At 20.3% G+C, this 25,500-nt stretch overlaps 2 protein-coding genes across 2 annotated transcripts; both read left to right on the top strand.

Moving 5' to 3' along the window:
* Positions 1-199: 199 nt before the first annotated feature.
* PF3D7_1433500 (DNA topoisomerase 2) lies at positions 200-5,138 on the top strand (the record flags this gene model as incomplete). The annotated part of the gene is made up of 4 exons (XM_001348454.1): positions 200-4,385; positions 4,654-4,772; positions 4,897-4,968; positions 5,097-5,138. 4 exons carry the CDS (start codon positions 200-202, stop codon positions 5,136-5,138), a joined length of 4,419 nt encoding a protein of 1,472 aa, XP_001348490.1.
* A 2,785-nt stretch (positions 5,139-7,923) lies between these two features.
* PF3D7_1433400 (zinc finger protein, putative) lies at positions 7,924-25,197 on the top strand (the record flags this gene model as incomplete). Its single annotated transcript, XM_001348453.2, has 1 exon — positions 7,924-25,197. One exon carries the CDS (start codon positions 7,924-7,926, stop codon positions 25,195-25,197), a length of 17,274 nt encoding a protein of 5,757 aa, XP_001348489.2.
* Positions 25,198-25,500: the final 303 nt, after the last annotated feature.

Raw genomic sequence — 25,500 nt, 5'->3', positions numbered from 1 at the left:
ATATATATATATAAGAACATATATATATTGTATATATGATTTGTATATCTAATTGCAGGCATGACTATATATATAAAGTTGTAGCATATGAAAGCACCTATATATTTTTTTCATTTCATTTTATAATATATATATATATATATATATATTTTATTTTTTTTTATTTTATTTTTTTTTTCTATTTATTTATTTTTTTAAAATGGCGAAAAATAAAACTATTGAGGAGAGGTATCAGAAGAAGTCTCAAATCGAACATATTTTGTTAAGACCTGATACCTACATAGGAAGTGTAGAAATGCATACTCAGTTATTATGGGTATGGAATAAAGAAAAGAATCGTATGGTTCAAAAGAATATTACATATGTACCAGGTTTGTATAAAATTTTTGACGAGATTATAGTAAATGCAGCAGATGTTAAAGCAAGAGAAAAAGAGAAGAGCGAGAATCCTATGACATGTATCAAAATTGAAATAAATAAAGAAAATAAGCGAATAAGTGTATATAATGATGGGGAAGGTATTCCTGTAGATATACATAAAGAAATGAATATATATGTACCACATATGATTTTTGGAGAATTATTAACTTCTGATAATTATGATGATGCAGAAGATCGTATTACAGGAGGTAGAAATGGTTTCGGTGCAAAATTAACAAATATATTTAGTAAAGAATTTATTGTACAATGTGGAGATAGTTCAAGAAAAAAGGAATTTAAAATGACATGGTCAGATAATATGTCAAAATTTTCTGAACCTCATATAAAAAATTATAATGGTAAAGATTATGTTAAGGTTACATTCAAACCTGACTTAAACAAATTTGGTATGACTGAAATGGATGATGATATAGAAAGTTTATTATTTAAAAGAGTATATGATTTAGCTGGTACATGCAGTGTAAGAGTTTATTTAAATGGTCAAAGATTAGCTGTTAAGGATTTTAAAAGTTATGTAGATTTATATTTAAAAGATAATTCAAATGATAATAAAAATAATAAAGGACAAAATGATAATAACAACAATAATAATAATAATAATGATGAAAATGCAAATCAGAACAATGATAATTTAGATGTTAGTTTGTCAAATGAACCTGCAGATGGTACACCAACAAAAAATAATAATAATAATAATAATAATAATGATGAAGATGAAATTGTTAAAATACATGAAAAACAACATAGATGGGAAATTGTTGTTTCTAAGTCTGATGGATCCCAATTTCAACAAGTATCATTTGTTAATAGTATATGTACAACAAAAGGAGGTTCACATGTTAATTATATTGTTGAACAATTATTATCTTCACTTAGTAAAAAAGCTAATGCTAAAAACAAAGGTGGTATGGAAATTAAATCAGGACATATTAGAAACCACTTATGGGTTTTTGTTAACTGCTTGATTGTTAACCCAACTTTCGATTCACAAACAAAAGAAACATTAACCACAAAACCAGTTAAATTTGGTAGTAAATGTATTTTATCTGATAAAACTATTAATAATGTTTTGAAAAGCCCTATACTTAGTAATATCCTCTTATGGGCACAAGCTAAAGCACAAGTGGAACTCAAGAAAAAAATGAAAGCCGGTTCATCAAAGGCTAGAGAAAGAATTATAGGAATACCTAAATTAGAAGATGCTAATGATGCTGGTAGTAAATATAGTCAAGAATGTACACTAATTCTAACCGAAGGAGATAGTGCTAAAACATCATGCTTAGCTGGATTATCCATTGTAGGTAGAGATAAATACGGAGTTTTCCCATTAAAAGGGAAATTATTAAATGTAAGAGATGCTTCATTTAAACAACTTATGGATAATAAAGAAATTCAAAATATTTTTAGAATTATGGGTTTAGATATTACCGATAAAAATAAAGATGATATTAAAGGATTAAGATATGGATCTTTAATGATTATGACTGATCAAGATTATGATGGTTCACATATTAAAGGATTACTTATTAATATGATACATAAATTTTGGCCAAGCTTATTAAAACATAAAGGTTTTCTTAGTGAATTTGTAACACCAATTGTAAAAGTACAAAAAGGAAGCCAAGAATATTCTTTCTTTACCATAGCTGAATATGAACAATGGAAAGAAAATACTAACTTATTAGGATGGAAAATAAAATATTACAAAGGTCTTGGTACATCTACGGATAGAGAATTTAAACAATATTTTTCAGATATTAAAAACCATAAAATAATGTTTTTATGGACAGGTGATCGTGATGGTGATTCTATAGATATGGCATTTAGTAAAAAAAGAATTGAAGATAGAAAATTATGGTTACAAAATTTTATATTAGGTTCCTATGTTGATCATAAAGAAAAAGATTTATCTTATTATGATTTTGTAAATAAAGAATTAATATATTATTCAAGATATGATACAGAAAGAAGTATACCAAATATTATGGATGGATGGAAACCTGGACAAAGAAAAGTTTTATATGGATGTTTTAAAAGAAATTTAAGAAATGAATGTAAGGTTGCACAATTAGTTGGTTATATTGCTGAACATAGTGCATATCATCATGGTGAGTCTTCCTTACAACAAACTATTATAAATATGGCTCAAACTTTTGTCGGATCTAATAATATAAACTTTTTAGAACCATGTGGTCAATTTGGTAGTAGAAAAGAAGGTGGTAAAGATGCATCTGCAGCAAGATATATATTTACAAAATTGGCTAGCTCAACCAGAAGTATATTTAATGAATACGACGATCCTATTTTAAAATATTTAAATGAAGAAGGACAGAAAATCGAACCACAATATTATATACCAGTGATTCCAACAATATTAGTAAATGGTTGTGAAGGTATTGGTACAGGATATTCTTCATTTATACCGAATTATAATTATAAAGATATTATTGATAATATCAAAAGATACATAAATAAAGAACCATTAATACCTATGGTTCCATGGTATAAAGATTTTAAGGGTAGAATAGAATCTAATGGGAAAACAGGATATGAAACTATTGGTATTATTAACAAAATTGATAATGATACATTAGAAATAACAGAGTTGCCCATAAAAAAATGGACCCAAGATTATAAAGAATTTTTAGAAGAATTATTAACAGATGAAAAACATCAGCTTATATTAGATTATATAGATAATAGTTCACATGAAGATATATGTTTTACTATAAAAATGGATCCAGCTAAGTTACAAAAAGCTGAAGAAGAAGGATTAGAAAAAGTATTTAAATTAAAAAGTACATTAACAACTACAAATATGACCTTGTTTGATCCCAATTTGAAATTACAGAGATATTCTACAGAGTTAGATATTCTTAAAGAATTTTGTTATCAAAGATTAAAAGCGTATGAAAATAGGAAGAGTTATTTAATATCTAAACTAGAAAAGGAAAAACGAATTATAAGTAATAAAACGAAATTCATTTTAGCTATAGTTAATAATGAATTAATAGTAAATAAGAAGAAAAAAAAAGTCTTAGTAGAAGAATTATATAGAAAAGGTTACGACCCATATAAAGATATTAATAAAATAAAAAAAGAAGAAATTTTTGAACAAGAGTTATTAGATGCTGCTGACAATCCTGAAGATAATGAAGAAATAATTGCTGGTATTACTGTTAAGGATTATGATTATTTATTAAGTATGCCTATATTTAGTCTTACCTTAGAAAAGGTTGAAGATTTATTAACACAGCTAAAAGAAAAAGAAAGAGAGTTAGAAATTTTAAGAAATATTACTGTTGAAACAATGTGGCTAAAAGATATTGAAAAAGTTGAAGAAGCTATAGAATTCCAAAGAAATGTAGAATTATCTAATAGAGAAGAAAGTAATAAATTCAAAGTAGCTAGAAAACAAGGACCTAGTTCAATGAAAAAGAAGAAAAAGAAAAAAAAATTATCTAGTGATGAAGAATCTGAAGGAGGTGATATATCAGATAGTAGTGAATTCTTAGTTAATACATTAAATATAAAAAAAAATACTAATAAAAAAACAACAACGTCATCAAATAATGTTAATAATAGTAAAAAAAGATTAAGAAAGGCAGATGATTTAAATAGTAACGAATTAGATAATACTTTATCCGTATCAAAAACATTTGATGATAATAATAATCTAACAGATAATACACCATTAATTAATAGATTAAATGATGAAAATAATGAATTTAGTAGTAATAATGTAGATAATAAATCTACTAACAAAAATTCAAGAAAAAAAAAACCTAAAATTGCTGATAGTACTAATGATAATAATAGTGAATTAAATAGTTCAATACAAATTAATGATAATGTAAATGATGATATAAATATTACTATATCACCTAATAAAACTATTAATGTTAATGAGTTTTCATCAATAAAAAATAAATTATTAGAACTTGGTATTTAATATATAAATATAAATATATGTATTATGTAAATAGATTAGTTATATTATATAGTTTGTATTATATATATATATATATATATATATATTATGTAAATAGATTAGTTTTATTATATAGTTTGTATTATATAAATATATAAATTTATAAAACGGATTATATTATATATATTTTTTCTTCTGCGAAATGTTTCTATCCAAAAAAAAACATATATTTTTTTATACGCATCTTATGTTTTATTATTCATTTTCTTAATTTTTTTTAGAAAACAAAAAAAAACCAAGATTAACCTTATCTGAAAAAGTTAAGATGAAAAATAATGATAAGAAGGATACACCAAATAAAGGAAGTGCAGGAAAAAGAACACCCAGCAAAAAATTGAAGGTAAAAAAAAGCAACATGTATTAAAAGGAAATAAATATTTCAAGATTAAAAATGACTATATTTTCTAAAAGTATATTAACCTATATATATATATATAAATATGTATTCTTTTTTTTACTTTTAGGGAACATTAATAGGAGATGATTCTAAATCGAGACAAGATTCCAATTTTGATAGTGACGCTTCTAGTAAAAATGTAAGTTTATGAAACGACAAAAAAAAAAAATATATATATATATATATTTAATATGTATCATCATACACATATATATTATATTTTATTATATTATATTATAATTTTTATTTATTTTATTACTTTTATAGAATGAATCATATGGAGATAGTGATAGTTCATACAACATTTAAGAAATTCATATTGAAAAATAATTTAAACTATATTTATGTATTATACAATTATCATATATATATATATATATATATATATTTTTTTTTTTTTTTAAATATTAAAACAATATATTACATTATACATCATTATGAAAATTTTTTTTTTTTTTTTTTTTTTAATTTTTTTAAACAACTCATTAAAAAATAATGACAAAACATAAATATGTAAATATATATATTATCATAAATAGGAATGATGTAATTTTTTCTTTCTTATTTTTTTTTTAAATTTTCCCATAATATTTATAATTATTTTTCTTATATATTGTCTACATATCTATATTTAGGGGTATTATAAAAAAACGGTTGTGAGATATTAAAATTAAAAATTAATTTCCTACAAATTGTTACGTATGGATAACATTTATTTTTTTAAATAAATTTATATATTCCATAGGAATTTTGAAACATAAAAAAAAAAAAAAAAAAAAAAAAAAAAAAGTGAAGACAATTATAATATATATATTATATATATTATATATATTCTTTTAAAGGATAAATTATAAGAATGTATGATTTGAAATAAGAATAATTTTATTAAATTTTTTTTTTTTTTTTTTAAATTAAGAATATATTTTTATACCCCTACACAAATGACGAAGGAAAAATATAAATGCTTAAATGTTTTTTTATTAATAACCAATTTACAATTTACGTACATAAAAATGAATATATATATATATATATATATATTTATATATTTATTTATTCATTTAAATGTACTTTTCCTTTCATTTTGTTACGCTTGCTCTTTTTTTATTATTTTAAATTTGAAATATTTTTTCTTAAAATATATGCATACATTTATATAAATTTAAAATTTCTCATTTTATTATGAACATTTTGGTATACTTTTTTTATTTCCATATTTACGAGTTCACTTGTTCAATAATTAAAAAAAAATATATTTATATATATATATATAATAATATATATATTTAAATAAAGTATAATATTTATTAAGTAAAATATAATTAATAATATTTTACAAATAACATATAATTAATAAAGTAAGAATAAATTTAATATATGATTAAATTTAAGGATCAATAATTATATCTCCTTTTTAATTTTTACTTTTATATATATATATATATATATATATATATATATTGATTTTATTTTTTTCTTATTTTTATTATATTTTTAACTAGTATGTAAAAATAATATAATAGTATTTTTTTCTAGTATGATAAAAATATATAATGAAATAATATATTATTTTTTATTTTTGAATTTATAAAACATATAAATAATATATGATAATAAATATATATATATATATAATATTATATATATATATATAATATTATATATCTTAAATGAAATAAATAATAATCGATGGTTTATTATGGATTAAGGATTTTTTTGGGATAAAACAAAGTACTAACAAAATATATAATATATATTATATATTATATATATATATATATATATTATACACATATTTTTATTTAATTATTAATAATTGTGTGCACAAATATTTATATGCTTGAGATATATATTATATATATATGTAAAAAACCTTAAATATATTATATATATATATATATTCTTCTATATATTATATAATAAATTGTGTTATATATATAATATATATATCATTCTTAAATTGTGTGTGTATGAATTGAATATATACTTTCTTTTATTTTTTGAATAATATTTTATTTTTATAATTTTTAGCCTCTTTTTCCTTATATTAATATAGTATGTATATAATCAGTATCGTGCATATAAAAAAATTATTATATATTTTTTTTTACAATTAAAAATACTAATAAAAAAGGATATTAATTATTATATATGTATATATTATATATATATATATATATATATATATATTCATTTTATTATTATTTTTTTTTTTTTTTTTTTTTTTTGGTATGCGCATATCATATAATATATATACAATATTATAATACTATATATATATATATATATAATATAATATATATATTAATATATATATGTATAATATAATTACATATGGAAAAAAAAAAAAAAAAAAAAAAAAAAAAAAACATATATGTACATAAAAATATAATATATATTTATATAAAATATACATTTTTTATTTCCAAAATATCAATACGGAAAAAATAATAATAATTTATATATTATATTAATATACGCACATAAATATTCCCAATATAATATATATATATATATATATATAATATATTTTATTATTTTATTTTTTCCTTACTTTTTCATTTCTTAATATATTATATAATAATCTTAAATTATATATATATATATATATATATATATATATATATTATATTTATTTATTATATTATACATATATATATTTATATATAATATATATATATATATAATTAATTTCTGATTTTTTTATATTTTCCTCCTTGTTAATTTTTTTTTTTTTTTAAGCAATGAAATTATATATATATTTATATTTTTTATTATAAATACAGATATATATTTGTATAAATATATATAACCATTTTATTTTATATACATATATATAAATAAATATAAATATAAATATATATATATATATATATATATATATATATATATTATTATAATATTTTGATAATTATTTTTATTTTCATATATTTTTATTTATTTAATTTTTTTGTCCTTGAAAGTTAGCTTAACTTATTTTATTTTATTTGATCTGATCTGATATGTTATGTTATGATATGATCTTATAAAGATCTATAAATAAAACCACCAAAAAAAAAACAAAGAAAAAAAAAAGAAAAAAAAAGAAAAAAAAATGGATTATGTTCATCCAGTGGACGTAAGTAAAGTTATTCATGGGAATGAGTCATTCTTTACGTTCATTGATTTTTTAAGGACGAAGAAAGTGTGTAATAGAAGAAATGTACATATAGAAAATTCTTTTAAAAAATTAAATAATATAACTTTTGATAATGGATATAATAAAGAAAATAAGATATTATTATCTTTGAAGGAAATATATAAATTAATGGTTGATATACAAAATAAAAACAAAATTTATAGAGATATAAAAGGAAATTATAATAGTAATAATAATAAGAAGAAGAATATACATGAGATGAAAAAGAATTATTATAATAATCTTAGTAGTTGGAATAATTATTTATTATATGTTCTTAAAAATGATATAATGGAAAATTCATACAATGTATCATATATTATATTAATATTCATTTTAATAAATTATCAAAAGAAAATATTTTATATTATAAATATATATTATAAAGATATAAATTGCCAATATAAAAAAAAAAAAAAAAAAGAATCTTATCAAAAGGATTACAGTCACAATAATAATTATTCTTTACATCTTATAAATAATATTGTCTTGTTAAAAAATAAATTCTCAAATAACGAAATCTCCCTTACTTCAAAAAATTTTAATTATAACTTAAAAATAAAGAAGAAATATATATATAAGAAAAAAAAAAAAAAAAAAAAAAAAAAAAGAGTTCCTAAAAGATTTTGGTTGTATATTCAAAAATTATTCTTATATAAATGTTATTTGATTAATAAAACTGTAAATTACAAATGTGAAAATAATATTTTATATAATCAAAAAATTAATTATTTATATAATATTAAAAAAAAAAAAAATTTTCTTTTCAAAAATTTTATATTACAAAAATTATTTTGGGTGTATAAAATAAATAAACACAATATTCAAATCAAACAAAATAATAATAATAATAATGAACCGTTTCTTTTTACAAATATATTATATGATAGTAGTATAAAATATATATGTAATAAATTATTATTTATTTATTTTTGTTTAAAAAATTATCATCATTATAATGATTCGTTCGATATCATGAGAACTAAACATATTTTTATGATGTTATGGAATTATATATATAATACAGATTATTATATAAAATCAAAACAGGTGAATAATTCTTTAGAATATATTATGAATCTGTACATATTTCATAATTTATTAAAATTACAAGTATATATTATAATACAAATATCTCAAATGTTAATACAATTTATATTAAAAATAATAACCTTATGGATAATTAATATGATGAACAATATAATAATGTACCTTTCTATTATTTTTAGAATGATTACAATATTAAAGATGTTTTATAGTACCTTTATTATTAATATTTTTGTCTTACACAAGGATATTATATTATGTGATCAATATGAAAAATATAATGATAATAAACAAATTGTACATAACGATAATTATTATATTAATAGAAGTATTATTTTATATAATTTATGTAACATTAAACAATATACAATAAAAAATTATAATATTATTAATCAGTGTATTCATAAATTATATAATATCATGGTTATAAAACAAAAAAATACCTATAATTATATTACAAAAAGTTATTTATGTGTATCTTTTTTGAATCAGCTATATTATAGTAAAACACAATGTATTATGATATATGAGAAAAATAGATATTCCATATCACTTGATCATCTGTGGAAAAGTAATATAAATATTTATTTTAAAAAAATATTATTATTTTTATTATTATTATTATTATTATTTTCATCATATAATAATTTAAATAATACCAATGTGTTACAATTATATGATTGTTATAAATATAATGTGCACAATAATTATTTGTTTATTTATTTTAATACATTAATAGTAGCAAGTATATTAAATTTATTATATATTTTTTATTATGTATGTATTAACAAATTCTGTATTTATTTATATAGAGATTGTATTATTTCTTTTTTCTTATTATATATATTTATATTATATTTATATAAATATTATAATCATATAATAAAAATACGTGATATTTCACGTTTGTCATATATAATATATGTTGTTGTTTTATTAATACATATTATGATGTATATAAAATGCTTATATAATTTAATAAGAATTATATCACTTGTTATGTTTTTTTTTGTGTTTATAAATACATCATTGTCCTATCCTAATATGAAGATTAATAATATTATTGCATATTATAATAATACATATAATTCTATTTGTAAATTTTATTTATTATATATTCCTACTATATTTAATATGTATAAATATTCCTCATTATTAATATGTATATATTTTATACATACAATAAATGTTTTTGTGAATTGTGTTACTTTTATATTATTACATTTTATTATGATTTTATCTTTTTCTTTATTTATGGACATGTATATATGTTCCGCCCCTATATTATATGATACACATCTTTCCAAAAAGAAAATTATGAATTTCGAAAAAGATAGAAGATACACATTCGTTTCTTATAGTAGTTCATATGCCTTAATGAGGACAATAAATTTAATTCACCTTAATAAATTATACATATATGATATCTTCATAAAGCGGAATTTGGTAGGGTGTCATGGGTTCACATTGTTTATACATGAAAAACACGAAACGAATGATTATATTGTGAATAATAATTATAATATAGTAATAGTATTAGTATTAATATTAGTAGGAAGAAGGAATAGGACAATACAAATAGAAGATAGACGTATTATTTATAAGCTCCCTGTTATTATATTAAACCTTCCTTCCAGAAAGAACAAAATATATACAAATATATATTCCTGTGAAAAACATTTCAATACAAAATTGTATTGTTTTTTTATTTTTAAACAACGAAATAATAATGAGATAGTAGACGGTGTGCATAATGAGAAGAGTAAGAATTATTATATGAACGACCATGTAAAATTTGTAAAAAATAAAAAATCATTTTTGATACAAACATATAGTGATTTGTACCATTTTAAAAATTATAATGATAATAAAATCTTTAATAATATATCCTTATGTTATAATATTAATTTAGAACATAGAATGAATAATGTACAAAAATATATCCATGCAGATATGTCAATACATTTTAAGAAAAATTATAAAAGAGATAAAGGAATAAATCAATATATTTATAATTATAAACACAATTTTTACTTAAGAGTATTTAATTTTCTTTTAAATTTTATAAAGAGAACAAAAAATGTAATAAACATAGTCTTGTGTATCTTTAAATTGTTAATATTGACAAAAGAAATATTAGTGTATTATATCCTTAACTTGTTCATATATTATTATATATGGTTGAAGTGTTATTTTGTGTTATACAATATTATTTATGAGTATATAGAGAGAAAGGATTACATGTTAATGGGTCTGTATAATAACAGCAAGAGGTTTAAGGATAATGATAAAAAGGATCTATTTAATAAAAATATAAATGAGGAAAAAGAAAGGAAAGCAAAATTTGTAAGTTGTGCTACAAATAATGAGTATAATGATAATAATAATAATAATGATAATAATAATGATAATAATAATAATAATAATGATAATAATAATGATAATAATAATAATAATGATAATAATAATGATAATAATAATGATAATAATAATAATAATTACAATAATAACAATAATAACAATAATAACAATAATAACAATAACAATAATTACAATAATAATAATAATGGGGGTGGAGATCGAAATGATGAGAACAATGATAAAGATAAAAAAGAAGATAATGATAATGATAATATTAATAATATGTTAGAAAATGATGATGGGAAAAAAAAAAGAACTAGAAGGAGAAAGACAAGTGATAAAAGTAAAACCATAAATAAAATGACAACGGGAAGGAGAGGTAGAAAATCTACGAGTATGTTAAATGCACATATTGATGCAAATAATATTTTAAAAAATAACTTGTACAATATAAATAATGGTAATTATATGAATAATATAAATAACTCCATATTGTTAAATAATAATATGCAAGAAAATTATATGAATGATAATAAGTCATCAAATATGCTTATGAATAATATCCCTAACAAAATGAATATGAAAATGAATGGGCAAATAAATAATGAAATTATGAACGATATGATAAATTATAATATGAATAATAACATGGGTAATCATATGAATAATAACATGGGTAATCATATGAATAATAACATGGGTAATCATATGAATAATCATATATCTAACCATATGAATAATCATATATCTAACCATATGAATAATCAATTGAATAATAATATATATGTGAATAATCGAGTTGGTATTGGTTACATGTCTAATAGTGTTAATCAGCATAATCATATGTCTCCTCATATGAATAATACAATAAATGTACATAACAATAATAATAATAATAATAACAGCAACAACAACAACAACAACAACAACAACAACAATAATAATAATAATAATAATAGTAGTAGTGGTAGTAATTGTGTTAATAATACATTGCGTAATAATTTGATGAAGAATAACTTTAATCAATTTAATAGGATGGTAAATAATAATTCAATCAATATACATACATCAAGTTCGAATATAAATAATAATATGAATAATTATAATATACATTTAACTCACCAAAAGATAAACAGTAATAATAATAATATTAATAATAATAATCTTAATATGAATGGCAAATTGAATTATCATCAAATGAGTAATAAAGTTCATGGTACCGTACCAATACCTATGAATGTTCATATGGGTGGTACATCCATAAGTAATATTAACCATATGAATAATATAAACAATATGAACAATATGAACAATATAAACAATATGGGAAGTAGTAATAGGATGGGCACAAGCCCAATAAATCATCCTATTCCACATAAAAAGGGAGGTACACATATGAGCAATCAAATTACTAGAAACGCAATGAATAAAATGTTAAGTAACCCTATAAATGTAGATAACAAAATGAATGTGCTGAACAGAAAAAATAGTTGTACCGTTAATTTTAATATGAATAATCCAATGGTATCAAATATGAATAATTATATGAATTCTAATAATATGAATAGAAATTCTCTACCTAATAATATATGTAGTGGTGGTACTATAATGCCAAACGTTATGAGTAAAGGGAAGATAAAAGATACAGCAATAAATAACAACTCATTCAGAAATAATAATAATATAAACAATATGAACAATATGAACAGTATGAACCATATGAACAGTATGAACCATATGAACAGTATGAACCATATGAACAATGTGAACCATATGAACAACATGAACAATGTGAATAGTATGATGAATAATAGAATGTCTGAACAAAATATTATAGCAAATAACATGATAAAGACAGAAATGAGAAATAATAATTTAATGAATATGAAATTGGTAAATAGAAATCAACATATGAACATGAAATATGTGAGTGAAAAATATCCCATGAATACTAAAATGATTCAGAATAATAATATGGTTACTAATAGAGATATGAATATTATAAATAATAATAATATTAATGGTATTAATAATATGGGTTTTATAAATTATATGAATAAAAATAATACTTTGAATAAAAATATGAAAAATATAAAAACGGAAAATTATACTTATGATCATCACTTATTGAACCATGATCCTTTAAGTCCTATGGATACATATGATATACAACACATGAATAATAATATAAACAATATGAATAATATAAACAATGTGAATAATATAAACAATATAAATAATATAAACAGTATAAACAATATAAACAATATGAATAGTATTCATAGTGTCAACACCAAATTTATGTTAAACAAACAAGAGGATGATAAAACGTTACACCCAAATTATCTTAATAACCAAAACGTTCAATCAAACACCTATTATCATCAAACAAAAGAAGAAGAAATAAATACTTATAATAATACGCATAGTAGTACTACGATTAATATGAAAAAAAAACATAAGAATAGTTTGAAAAATTCGAAAGAAGATGATCTCAATAATAATCAAAATTTAAGAAGTGTAAAAATTAACTGGAATAAATATGATAACTTATTTAAAAGAATCCCTTTAGAAAGAAATTATGAAGGATTTATTTTAGAACAGAAAAATATAAAAGATGAAGATACTATTAATGATGAGAAAACATTTATGTTAGAAAATAATGAAGATAAAGAAGATGATGCAATATATTGTGATTTATCAAATATAAATTTTAAAACATTTTTTAAGGATTATAATGATATATTAAATAAACTTAATTTAATAAAATTAAATGATAAAACAAATTTCAAAAATAATTGTTATTCTCAATTATATGAAGAAATATTTTTGATCATTGAAAAGTTTTTAGATATATCACACTTGAAGTATCATAATAATTTTACTCATACCAATTTTTATAATAATTGTTTGAAATATGCAATATATCAAAATAAAGAAAATACTAACTTACATAATATTAAGGAAGAAAATGTGGATAATAAAAATATTCATGGATTAGATATTCATTTAACTCATGAAAATAATGAAACAAATAAAGAGGACCATAATCAAAATGATAATAATGAGAATAATACTAAGAAAAATAATAATAATAATGATCATAATAATGATGATCATAATAATGATGATCATAATAATAATGATATTAAATATCTTATATTCAAAGGGAAATCCTCCATTTTTGATAGTGTGTCCAAAAGTTCAAATAATAGCATATTTTTTAAAACTCTCTCAAAAAAGAAAAAGGAATTCAATGAATTATGTGAGAAAAATAATAATTTTGATTTTGTACCAAGAAATGTAAACCTTATACAAGCAAATGAAAGTAATATTAATATGTACCCATCAAATGCTAGTTCTCTAACCATTTCGAAAAATAATACTTTAAAAAATAGTGTAGTCAGAAGCCCTTCAAAAGATGTTAATGTGGAAACTCCTACGACATTTGAGAATAATATTGTAAATAATAATAATAATAATAATAATAATGATAGTAACAATAATAATAATTATAATAATAACCTATTTAGTTCCAAAAGAAGCTTGAGCGAATCAAAATTAATTTTTAATCAAAATGTTCTTATCGAAGAGATCTTATCAAAGAAATATCGAACCTTCTCCATAAACGAATTTCTAGATGTAGAACTAAATAATAATTTGAAAGAATTAGTTCGTGTGTATAAAAAGAATTTATGTTATAATATAAAAACATTTTTAAAAAAAAAAATGAAAGGTTCAAAAAAGATGTATCATCAAAAGAGTTATTATGATACACTTAGCCATCTTTTTAAACATAGAATGACAAGAAAATTGTTCAAACGAATAAAACGTAAATTTTTAAAAACAACAAAAAAACGAATCAATAAAATGAAAAAGAAAAAATGTAAAAAAAATATGAAGAATGAAGAAATAAGTAAACAAAAAAATGGTAATATTGTTGATGATAGTCTTTTTTTAGAAACAACTGATCAGATCGACAAATGTGATACTCGAAATAAATCGACTGTTGATGAAAAAAATGGAATGGATGAATATCTAGATGAAGAGGAAAAACCTCTTTTCTCATTTTGTTCAGGGAGTTCAAGGAAAAAAAAGCATATGGATGATGATCGTGATCTTATAGAAAGGGGGATAATACGAATTAAAGGAGAATTTTCTGAAGATAGTAATATAATCCACAGCAATAATATTACAAGTGATTCTACACAAAAAGGGAGAAAAAACACGACATCCAAAATGAATAAATTCGTCGAAGGAAAATTAAATTCAAACATTTGTAGTAAGGATAATAATTATATTTTATATCAAGTTAAAATGGAAGAGGACCAAATGGATCCTCTTAAGATTAATAATGATGATAATAAAAATGATGATAATAATAATAATGATAATAATAATAATAATAATAATGATTGTAATAATAATAATAATAATGATTGTAATAATAATAATAATAATGATTGTAATAATAATAATAATAATGATTGTTTATCGTTAGATGAAAGAAAGGTGTCTAATGCATGTTTAGAAAGCGGTCAACAGAAGGAATTCAACCATATAAATATCTCCAATAATAACAATAATAATAATAATATTAATAACAATAATAATAGTAATAATAATAGTAATAGTAATGAATCTCCTTTTAGTAGTAATGTTAGCAGTAATAAGACGTCAGGGAATTATGATATCAATGTATATATTGAAAAAGAGAGCATGAAAATAAAATATAGTATGACAAAAGATAAAGATACAACAGAGGATAAGAAAAAAAATAAAAATAAAGAAGATACACAAATAAATGAAAAATTGTTTAAATATTCTTTTTTGAATTTATCTCTTTATAGATATATGAAAAATCTAGAAAATCAAAGAAATAAAAATACATGTGATAAAATTAAAAAACAACAAAAAAAAAAACAAACTAATGTAAAATATAAAACTAATGCAATTATTGATTTTGGTGAAAAAATTGTTTGGGTTTCTTTTGAATTTAAGAATTTACATATGTTAAAAAAAATAAAGAATAATTTCTTATGCTCAAATTATCTTAATAATATTCAAAATATAACAAAAGAACCAGAAGAGAAATTTGAAAAATATATAACAGATGAAATGAAAAAATATAAAAATATAAAAATTAAGTTTTATAAATTCTTAACATATTATGATTTTGTTTTCTTAAAAAACCGATTAAATTTTATAAAAATAACATATAAAAATGATAATGATTATATGTTACAAAGGGCTGGGGAAGAAACTAAATCAGCAATGGGCATAAATAATGGATCAACAAATTTTCAAGATGAAAATAAGGAATTGAAGTTTAATGATTCTACAGATTGTTTGTTAAATGGATATAAAATGGACGAATGTAATAATATTAGTAATAATAATAATAACAACATTTTAATTAATAAAAATACAAATAATGAAATGTCTGAAATGAATAATGTAACATTAAAAAGTAAGGTAAAGAAAGAATCAAAAAGGTTATTAAAAAGAAACAAATTATTTAATGATAATATATCTTTATATCCATTAATTGATAAAAAGAAATTAAATTCGTACATAGACTTAAATTTAAATGTAGATGTAAAAAAAGAAGAATTAGAAAATGGATGTGAAGAAAAATTAAATGACAAAGTATTAAGTTTTATTAATAAATATTTATATAAAGGTTTAAAAATAGATACTAAAAATGAATGCTCTAAAATGGGAATTTATGAAAATTATGATAAAATTAAAAATATGACAATAGGAATGGATAAATCAAATGATAGTATTATTATTGACAATTTCTTATGGTATAATAATCCAGCGCTTTTTACTATTTTTGAAAAATATTATTTATTATTAAAAATGCAAAAATATATATTACAATATAAACATTATTCAAAAAACAATCTTAAGAAAAAAATTAGTTCTGAATCAAATTTTGAAATGTATTCTAGTTCGACATCTATAAACTGTACATCTTTGAATAAATTAAAAGGAAAACGTAGATGTATAAGAGTGAAAACAGCTAATTTTGGAGAAGACGGTTGTTTATTACCAAAACATAATCGAAGGTCAAATGTAAGTAATTCCCATAGATATATGAATAATATTAATGAAAAGAAGAAAAAAAAAGGATCAATTACTAAGCAAGTCACAGAAAATGATGATAATAATAATATGAATAAGAATAATTATAATAATAACTGTAATGCAGATGCTCCTAGTACAGGATTAGACATTAACAATGAAAATGCAACCACATTGATTGACGAATCACAAATAGCTGATATAAATAATATAAAATCAGAACCTATTTTAGAAAAAAATGATAAAGAAGAAAAAAAAGGAAATGAATCTATCACACAAGAGAAGAACAAAGAGCATGGAAGTATGGAACCAAACATAAATATGGACATAAATGTGGACATAAATAGGGACATAAATATGGACAAGAATAATTCTGGGCTGGTAAGAAAATTATGTCATGCTGATGAAAATGTAGAAAATGCAGAAAATGTAGAAAATGCAGAAAATGCAGAAAATGCAGAAAATGTAGAAAATGCAGAAAATGCAGAAAATGCAGAAAATGCAGAAAATGCAGAAAATGTAGACGAACAAAAGAAAGAAAAGGGGGATGAAGGAAAAGCTAACGAACTTATAGTAGAAAAGAAACAAAAGGAAGAAGCTGAAGAGGAAGAGGAAGAAGAAGATGGAGATGAAAATTCCGTTTCTTCAAGCAGCACAGTTAAACAACTTGACAACAATTTAAATATAAACGGAGAAGTGTCGAACAACATCAAAAAGGAATTACAAAAAGGTAGAAATACAAGATTAGGAAATAATAAAGTGAATACAAAAAGATATTGTTCATCACAAGGCACTACACCAAGAGGAGAGATGAATTTTCTGGAAGATACAGATGATGAAAACTTAAAAAGAAAAAGAGGAAGGAAAAAAGGAAAAAAGCGAGGTAGAAAAAAGGGAGTAAAGAATGAAATAAAATTATTAAATGAAAATATTGATTCTAAAAAAAATAAAGTATTATTTGAAGGATTAATAGAAGAAAGTAATGCTAAGGGATATAATAAATTAGGAAATAAGATATTAATGCAAGATGGAGGAGAAATGTTAGATAATTCATTAATAGGAATTGATGAAAAGGAAAACGAATTATTATTAAATGAGTTAGTACCGATTGATAAGGATATAATAATTGATTTATTATGTGAAGAAGAGAAATTAATAGAAAGTTATATAAAAAATTCTCGTTTTGTTGATAAAAATTTGATATGTTTATTAATATATATGAATAATATACAAAAGAAATTAAGTTCTATATGTAATAATTTATTGAAAAAAATAATGAAAGAAAATAAAATGCCTACAAGATTATGTGATAATATAGAGAAAAGTAATGAAATTACCTATAAATATATAATGTTTGAAAGATGGAATCAATTAAGATATTCTTTATTTTATACCATAAGTTTAATGAATTCATCTATACAATATAATCATAATCATAATAATAATAATAATAATAATCATCATCATTTTCATAATAATGATAAGAATAATAAGAATAATAAGAATAATAAGAACCAATTACTAATTTATAATAAAAATATTAATATTAATTCCATATTTGATTTACATGAATATTCTTGTAAACATAAAAAATATAAAATTCCTCCTTTTGAGTATAGTGTTTTTCTAAAATATAAAATTTATAAAAAAAATAAAACAAGCACAAAAAAGGATGATCTAAATGAAAATATAAAAGATTCTACCATCAAAAATATAAGTGATGATATAAACGATTCTATAGATGAAAAACCTAAGGAAGATATAATTCAAAATTTGGAAGATAAAAAAAATAATTTTGCTAATGATGAAGAAAAGTTTTGTGGTTTCTCAAATAATAATGATTTAAATATAACACCTGCTTTTTCATATTGTTGTATATGTTTTAATGATGATTATAATACCATGCAAATTAATGAACAAAATGAAAATCATAATAACTCATCCAGAAATAATTCATTACAGAATATAACAAATGATAAGAAAAATGAAAATTTGAATAATAAGATAAAAAGTGGAAAGCAAGATGAACAAAAAGAACAAGAAGAAAAAGAAGAAAAAGAAGAAAAAAAAGAAAATATTAAAATTAAGGAAAATAATAATTTACATTTTAAGGATAATGTTGAAAAAATTGAAAGAAAAGAAAATCAAAATAAAGAAAATACAAATAATAAGGATATTTCACCAAATAATGCTAAAATTTATAACAATAATAATAATGATAAGAATAATTTGTATAATTATTGCCAAAATAAAAAGAACTCCAATTGTTCTAGTAGTAGTAACGATGTAGATATGAAACTCATTGAAAGGAATATAAAAAATACACATAACCTAATGTTAAAATGTAGTAGATGTTATATGCATGTTCATAAATTTTGTTATATATCTACAAAAAAGTCAGATGAAAATATTCTTAGTAATATTCAAAATAGTGCATCGATTAATAGTAATGAATGGTTATGTCAGAGATGTGAATTTGAAAAGAAATCTTTGGGTAATAACTTCTTATATATTTTTGATACGAATATTAAATGTTATATATGTATAGAAAGAGGAGGAGCATTTATTCAAATAAAAAATAATATATTTGTTCATACTTTCTGTGCAACCTTTTGTGTTCCTGATTTATTAGTTAATAATAATGTAAATTTAGAAATTTTTAATGAATATTTACAATTGAATAATATGTCTTTATCACAAGAAATTTTTTCAGCTTTTCAAAAAAAAAAAAAACAAAAAATCAATCAGAAAAAAAAACAAAGGAAGGATTATATATCGGTGAAAGATTCAAACATAAAACAACTATATCATAATAATAATAATAATAATACAGAGTGTAATGATGCCGAACATGTTTATTTTAAAAAAATAAAAGAAAGCGACAAAGAGATAAATGAAAAGGATGATCATGCACATACTAATGATAAGATTCATGATGTCCTTCAACATGATAATGAATGTGAAAATGAAAAGGAGGCACATTCATGCAAATCCGTTTTTTCTAGTAATAATAAAAATGAAGAAATATGTGAACAAAAATGTGAACAAAAATGTGAACAAAAATGTAAAGAGGTAATGAAAAAGAAAAAAGAAAATAAGATCTATGATTTCTTTTCATTTATTAAAAAAGATGATAAGAAGAGAGGAAACGAATGTGCAAGTACTGTAGAGAATATACAAAAAAGAGTAAAACTAGATAATATGGATGAAAAGAAAAATGAAGACTATACAAATGATAATTTAAATGATAATAAAAATAGTAACACAAATAATAAAGAAAAGGAAGATACAAATAATGTTATGTGTGATAATAATAATAATATAAATAAAATGAAGTCTCCTCAAAGTTGTAATGTTAAATATGATATTAATTTAGATGACGATCATGATAATGAGAGTTATACTTCGGAAGCTTCTTCGTTATCTGTTGTATCTAGATATTCTATAAATTCTATATCTACTTTGTCAGATAAAAATAATATGAAACTTTGTAATAAGGGAAAAGAAAAAAAAGATAAAATAAAAATAGAAGATACTTATAATGATATAAATAAATATATTAAGAAGGACTATATTTTAAACGGTTATTTGAATGAAGATGTTAGATGTGATGTATGTTTAAAAAATAAAGGAATATTTATAAAATGTCATAATATGAATTGTGGAAAGTACATTCATCCATTATGTGCTTATATGTGTGGTTTATTTATAAAATGTAAAAATTCCAATAAGAAGTTTTTAAAATTTCAAAATAAAATTGATTATTGTTTTCCTAGAATATTTTTTTATGTAAAATGTATTTTGCATTCTATAAAAAAATACGGAGTTGTAAATATATATGATCAAATAATTACAAGAAGAACAAAATATTTAAATAGAGATTTATATCCTAATATATATGAAAATAATAAGAAAGAAAGAAAACCTAAAAATTCATTAAAATATAATAAAATACGTAATAGTAATAATAATAATAATAATAATAATAATAATAATAGTAGTAGTAATAATTATTATTATTTTAATGTTAATATTAATAAAAAAAATGATATATATGAAATCTTGGCATATAATTTTAATCATTTAGATTCTTATCAATATAATTTCTTCTTACTTCCAACGATTGATTATATGAAAAATAATATATGTTTAGTATGTTTTACTTCTTATAAGAAAAGTGAATTAGTACATTGTAAATATTGTAATATGTGTGTGCACAAAAATTGTTATTTAGTAGATTCATCATATTTAGAATATCAGTTTTATCGAAAGAAAAAAAATACATGTACTCTTTTAGTTCATAATAAAGAACACAAAATAGTGAATCTCATATCTCAAATGAAAGCTAGAAAGGAATCTGTATTATCATTTTTATATGATCAGAATGTAGGAAGGATTAATAATTATACTACAATAAATAATACAACAAATTCTTATATCAATAATCAAAGTAGTTATAGTCAAGTGGTTGATTCGGAAGGTTTATTCATGTCACCAAATTATTATGAAAGAAAAAAAAAAAAAAAAAATCATTCATTTGGAGATAATATTATTTCATATTCATTAAATGAGAATGAATCAAATAATGATAAAATTAAAATCAACAAAAATGGAAATAGTTTTCCTAAGGAGGATTTATATGACAATGGACAGATTAATAATAGTTGTGATAATTTTGTTCTTAACAAGGAGGATAAGGATATAATTATTGATAATAATAATAATAATAATAATAATAATGAAGAGATTTTTCTGAAAAATTGTAAAAGTGAAAAGTATAATTGTGATAATGATAATTGCCATAATAATAATAATGAATCCATTATTAATCCTTGTGTTGATAAAAATATGGATGCAAATTGTAATATCGATAAATTATTAAATAAGAACGATTCATATGATAATTTTGGAAAGGGTAATGATTTTAATAGTGGTAATAATATACATGGAGATTATATGAACTCTAAAGATAATTTGATATACCATGATGAAAATGTTTCCTTTGATATTGATGATAATAATGATAATAATATGAAATATAGAAAGGAATTAGAAAATTCTGAAATATTTAAAGAATTAATACATAACGAAATTAATAATTGCCTATTTACTAAAGAAAATGAAGAAAAAGTAGATTTTGTTAATAAATTAAGAGATTTTTTTCGAAATGATAAAACTTATGAATCATTAAAAAAATGTACTAGTGAAGAAGAAAAATGTGTAACCGATATAGATGATGTATATGAAAAGAAATTATTTGTTTGTGATTTGTGTGCTAATAATTATAACTATGAAAATGTTAATTGTATATTATGTAGTAGAAAAGGTGGTGCTTTGAAAATGGTAAAAATTAATGATTATATAAAAATCGATAAAACCAAAAATAAAAAAAATAGTTTTATGAAAAATGAAAGAGATTATGTATTTGTACATATGCAATGTGCATTATATACACCTCAAGTTGTTATTCAAGATATAAATGAGGAATATTATCAAATATATAATTATGATAATATTAATATAAATAATTTAAATGAAAAAGAATTAATGAAAAAAAAACATTATGAATCAGATACAGAGTTACAATATTTAAATGTAGAATATAATCAAGATGAAAAACAAAGTTTATTAAATGAATTCTATTATAAACAATTCTGTAATAATATAGGACAAATGAAAAATATAAAAAAAGGTATTGATAAGAGAAATTCGCTACCTATAAGAAACACACACAAATTGTATGATCTGCCTGAATATGAGCAAATTTATCCTCTTGACAATATGAACAATATGAACAATATGAACAATAATTATAATGTCAGTAGTTGTAATAATATTTATAAAAAAGTTTTTTTCAATTTTAAAAGAAAAAAATCAGATAATAAAGAAAAAGAAGAAGAAGAAGAAGAAGTAGCAAATATTAAAATAAACGATTTTAATAATGATCAAGGGGAAAATAAAAATAAAACTGAATTCAATTTGGTAAATAATCATGAAATAAACACAGATCAAAACGATAATAATCAAGTGTATGATAACCAAAATAATGATGAGTCCAAAAATTCTAATCATGATCATATTTTAGAAAATAATCAAGGTAACGATATAACAAATTCAGTAGCATTAACTACTGTTGAAGATATATGTGAAAAAGGTAACCAAACATTAAACAACAATTTGGAAATAAAAAAAGAGGAATCTAGTTTTTCAAACAAAGTAACAAATGAAAACATAAAAATTATAAATGTTAATAGTTATAACAAATGGAAAAGTGGAAGATTTTCTGTATATAACAATATTTGTTTCAATAATAAAATGAAAATAAATAAAAGAGGAACAATTGGAACAACAACAGGAATAAGTGGATATCATGGAAATCATTTAAATGTAAACAAATTTATTAATAAAAAGTTAAAGAAAAATAAAGAATATATATCATCAACATATAATGATAATAAAAATAATTATAAGAATTTAAATAATATAAATAAAAAAATATTATATAATAGAAGAAATACCAATTTATATTATTATAATTTGAACAGGAAAAAAAATAATTATAAAATTATTATAAAAGATAGAATAAAAAAATATTTAAATAAAAATACTTGTTATATTTGTAATTTATCATATGGATATACACAAAAATGTGTAGAAAATACATGTACACATTACTTTCATATATCATGTGCACGTATACATAAATTATTTTTTGAATTTGATTATAACTTTTTAAAAACACATCCAGATAGTACTACAACAGATTTATCTAAAATACCGAATTCTATGATTTTCTGTGAAGATCATTCAAAAATAAGAAGACGTGTAAAACCATCCATAAAATTATTTTCGAAATTAAGGTCATTTCTAGAGCTTGCTCGTATTATTGTAGATCAAATGAAAAAAAGAGAGGATATCAAAAATTCGTGGATAACAGATAAGTATAAAAATGCTCTATATAATAATGATATGTTATATGATGAAGAAAATGATATCACTTCATCGGCCCTCTATAATGATGATAATAATATGGAAATTGTTAACTTACACAATGATAGTAATTATTATAATTATGACGATGATGATGATGATAATAATAATGATGATAGTATTGATCATAATAATGAAGATTATGAATATGAAGAAAATGATCCTTATTGTGAACAAAAATACGCATATACCACATCAAAAGATCATTATAATAATGATGATGATATATCATTAGTACGAAACAACAAAAGGAGGAATAGACGTTTGTTGAATAATGTTCCAAATGATCATATAAAAAATGAATTGAACATAAATTATACTAATGAAATGTCCTCTCATAATATGAGGGAGAAATCACACAATCTAATGTTTCCTTCAAATAGTAATGATAAGGACAAAATTTCCTTTTTGGTATCAAACGAAGGCGGAGCAGTAAATAATGATGAACATGAAAAAGAAAATGATTTTATAAATTTTAAAACGGAACAAGAAAGTATGAATGAAAATAATGAAAATAATGAAGAAAATGAAAATAATGAAGAAAATGAAGAAAATGAAAATAATGAAAATAATGAAAATAATGAAAATAATGAAGAAATCAAAGAAAAGGAACCTAATACCTTTTATAATTCGGTACAAGATGATAATGTAAAAGCAGAGGATTACAAGGATGAAAATAATGACAATGATGGTGATATTTAGGATTTGAATTTCCTTTATATTATATAAAATAAAAAAAATAATTATTCCAAAGTAATGATATTCATACATATATATATTCTTATTCTTATTCTTATTCTCATTTTTATTTATTTATATAATATTATATTATTTTTTTTTTTATTAAACATAAAATTTTTTCATAATTTTTTTTTAAAATATAATAATTTTAACATATATTAAAAAAAAATTTATAATAAATATAATATATATGTAAATATTATATACATATATATTACATAAAACACACAAAAAAAAAATTAAATATACCATTAAAAGAATATT

This window comes from Plasmodium falciparum, assembly GCF_000002765.6.
Source record: "Plasmodium falciparum 3D7 genome assembly, chromosome: 14".
In the NCBI taxonomy this organism is placed as follows: domain Eukaryota; phylum Apicomplexa; class Aconoidasida; order Haemosporida; family Plasmodiidae; genus Plasmodium; species Plasmodium falciparum.
Note: the sequence above shows the minus strand (reverse complement) of the source record. Positions and strands in the feature narration are given on the sequence as shown.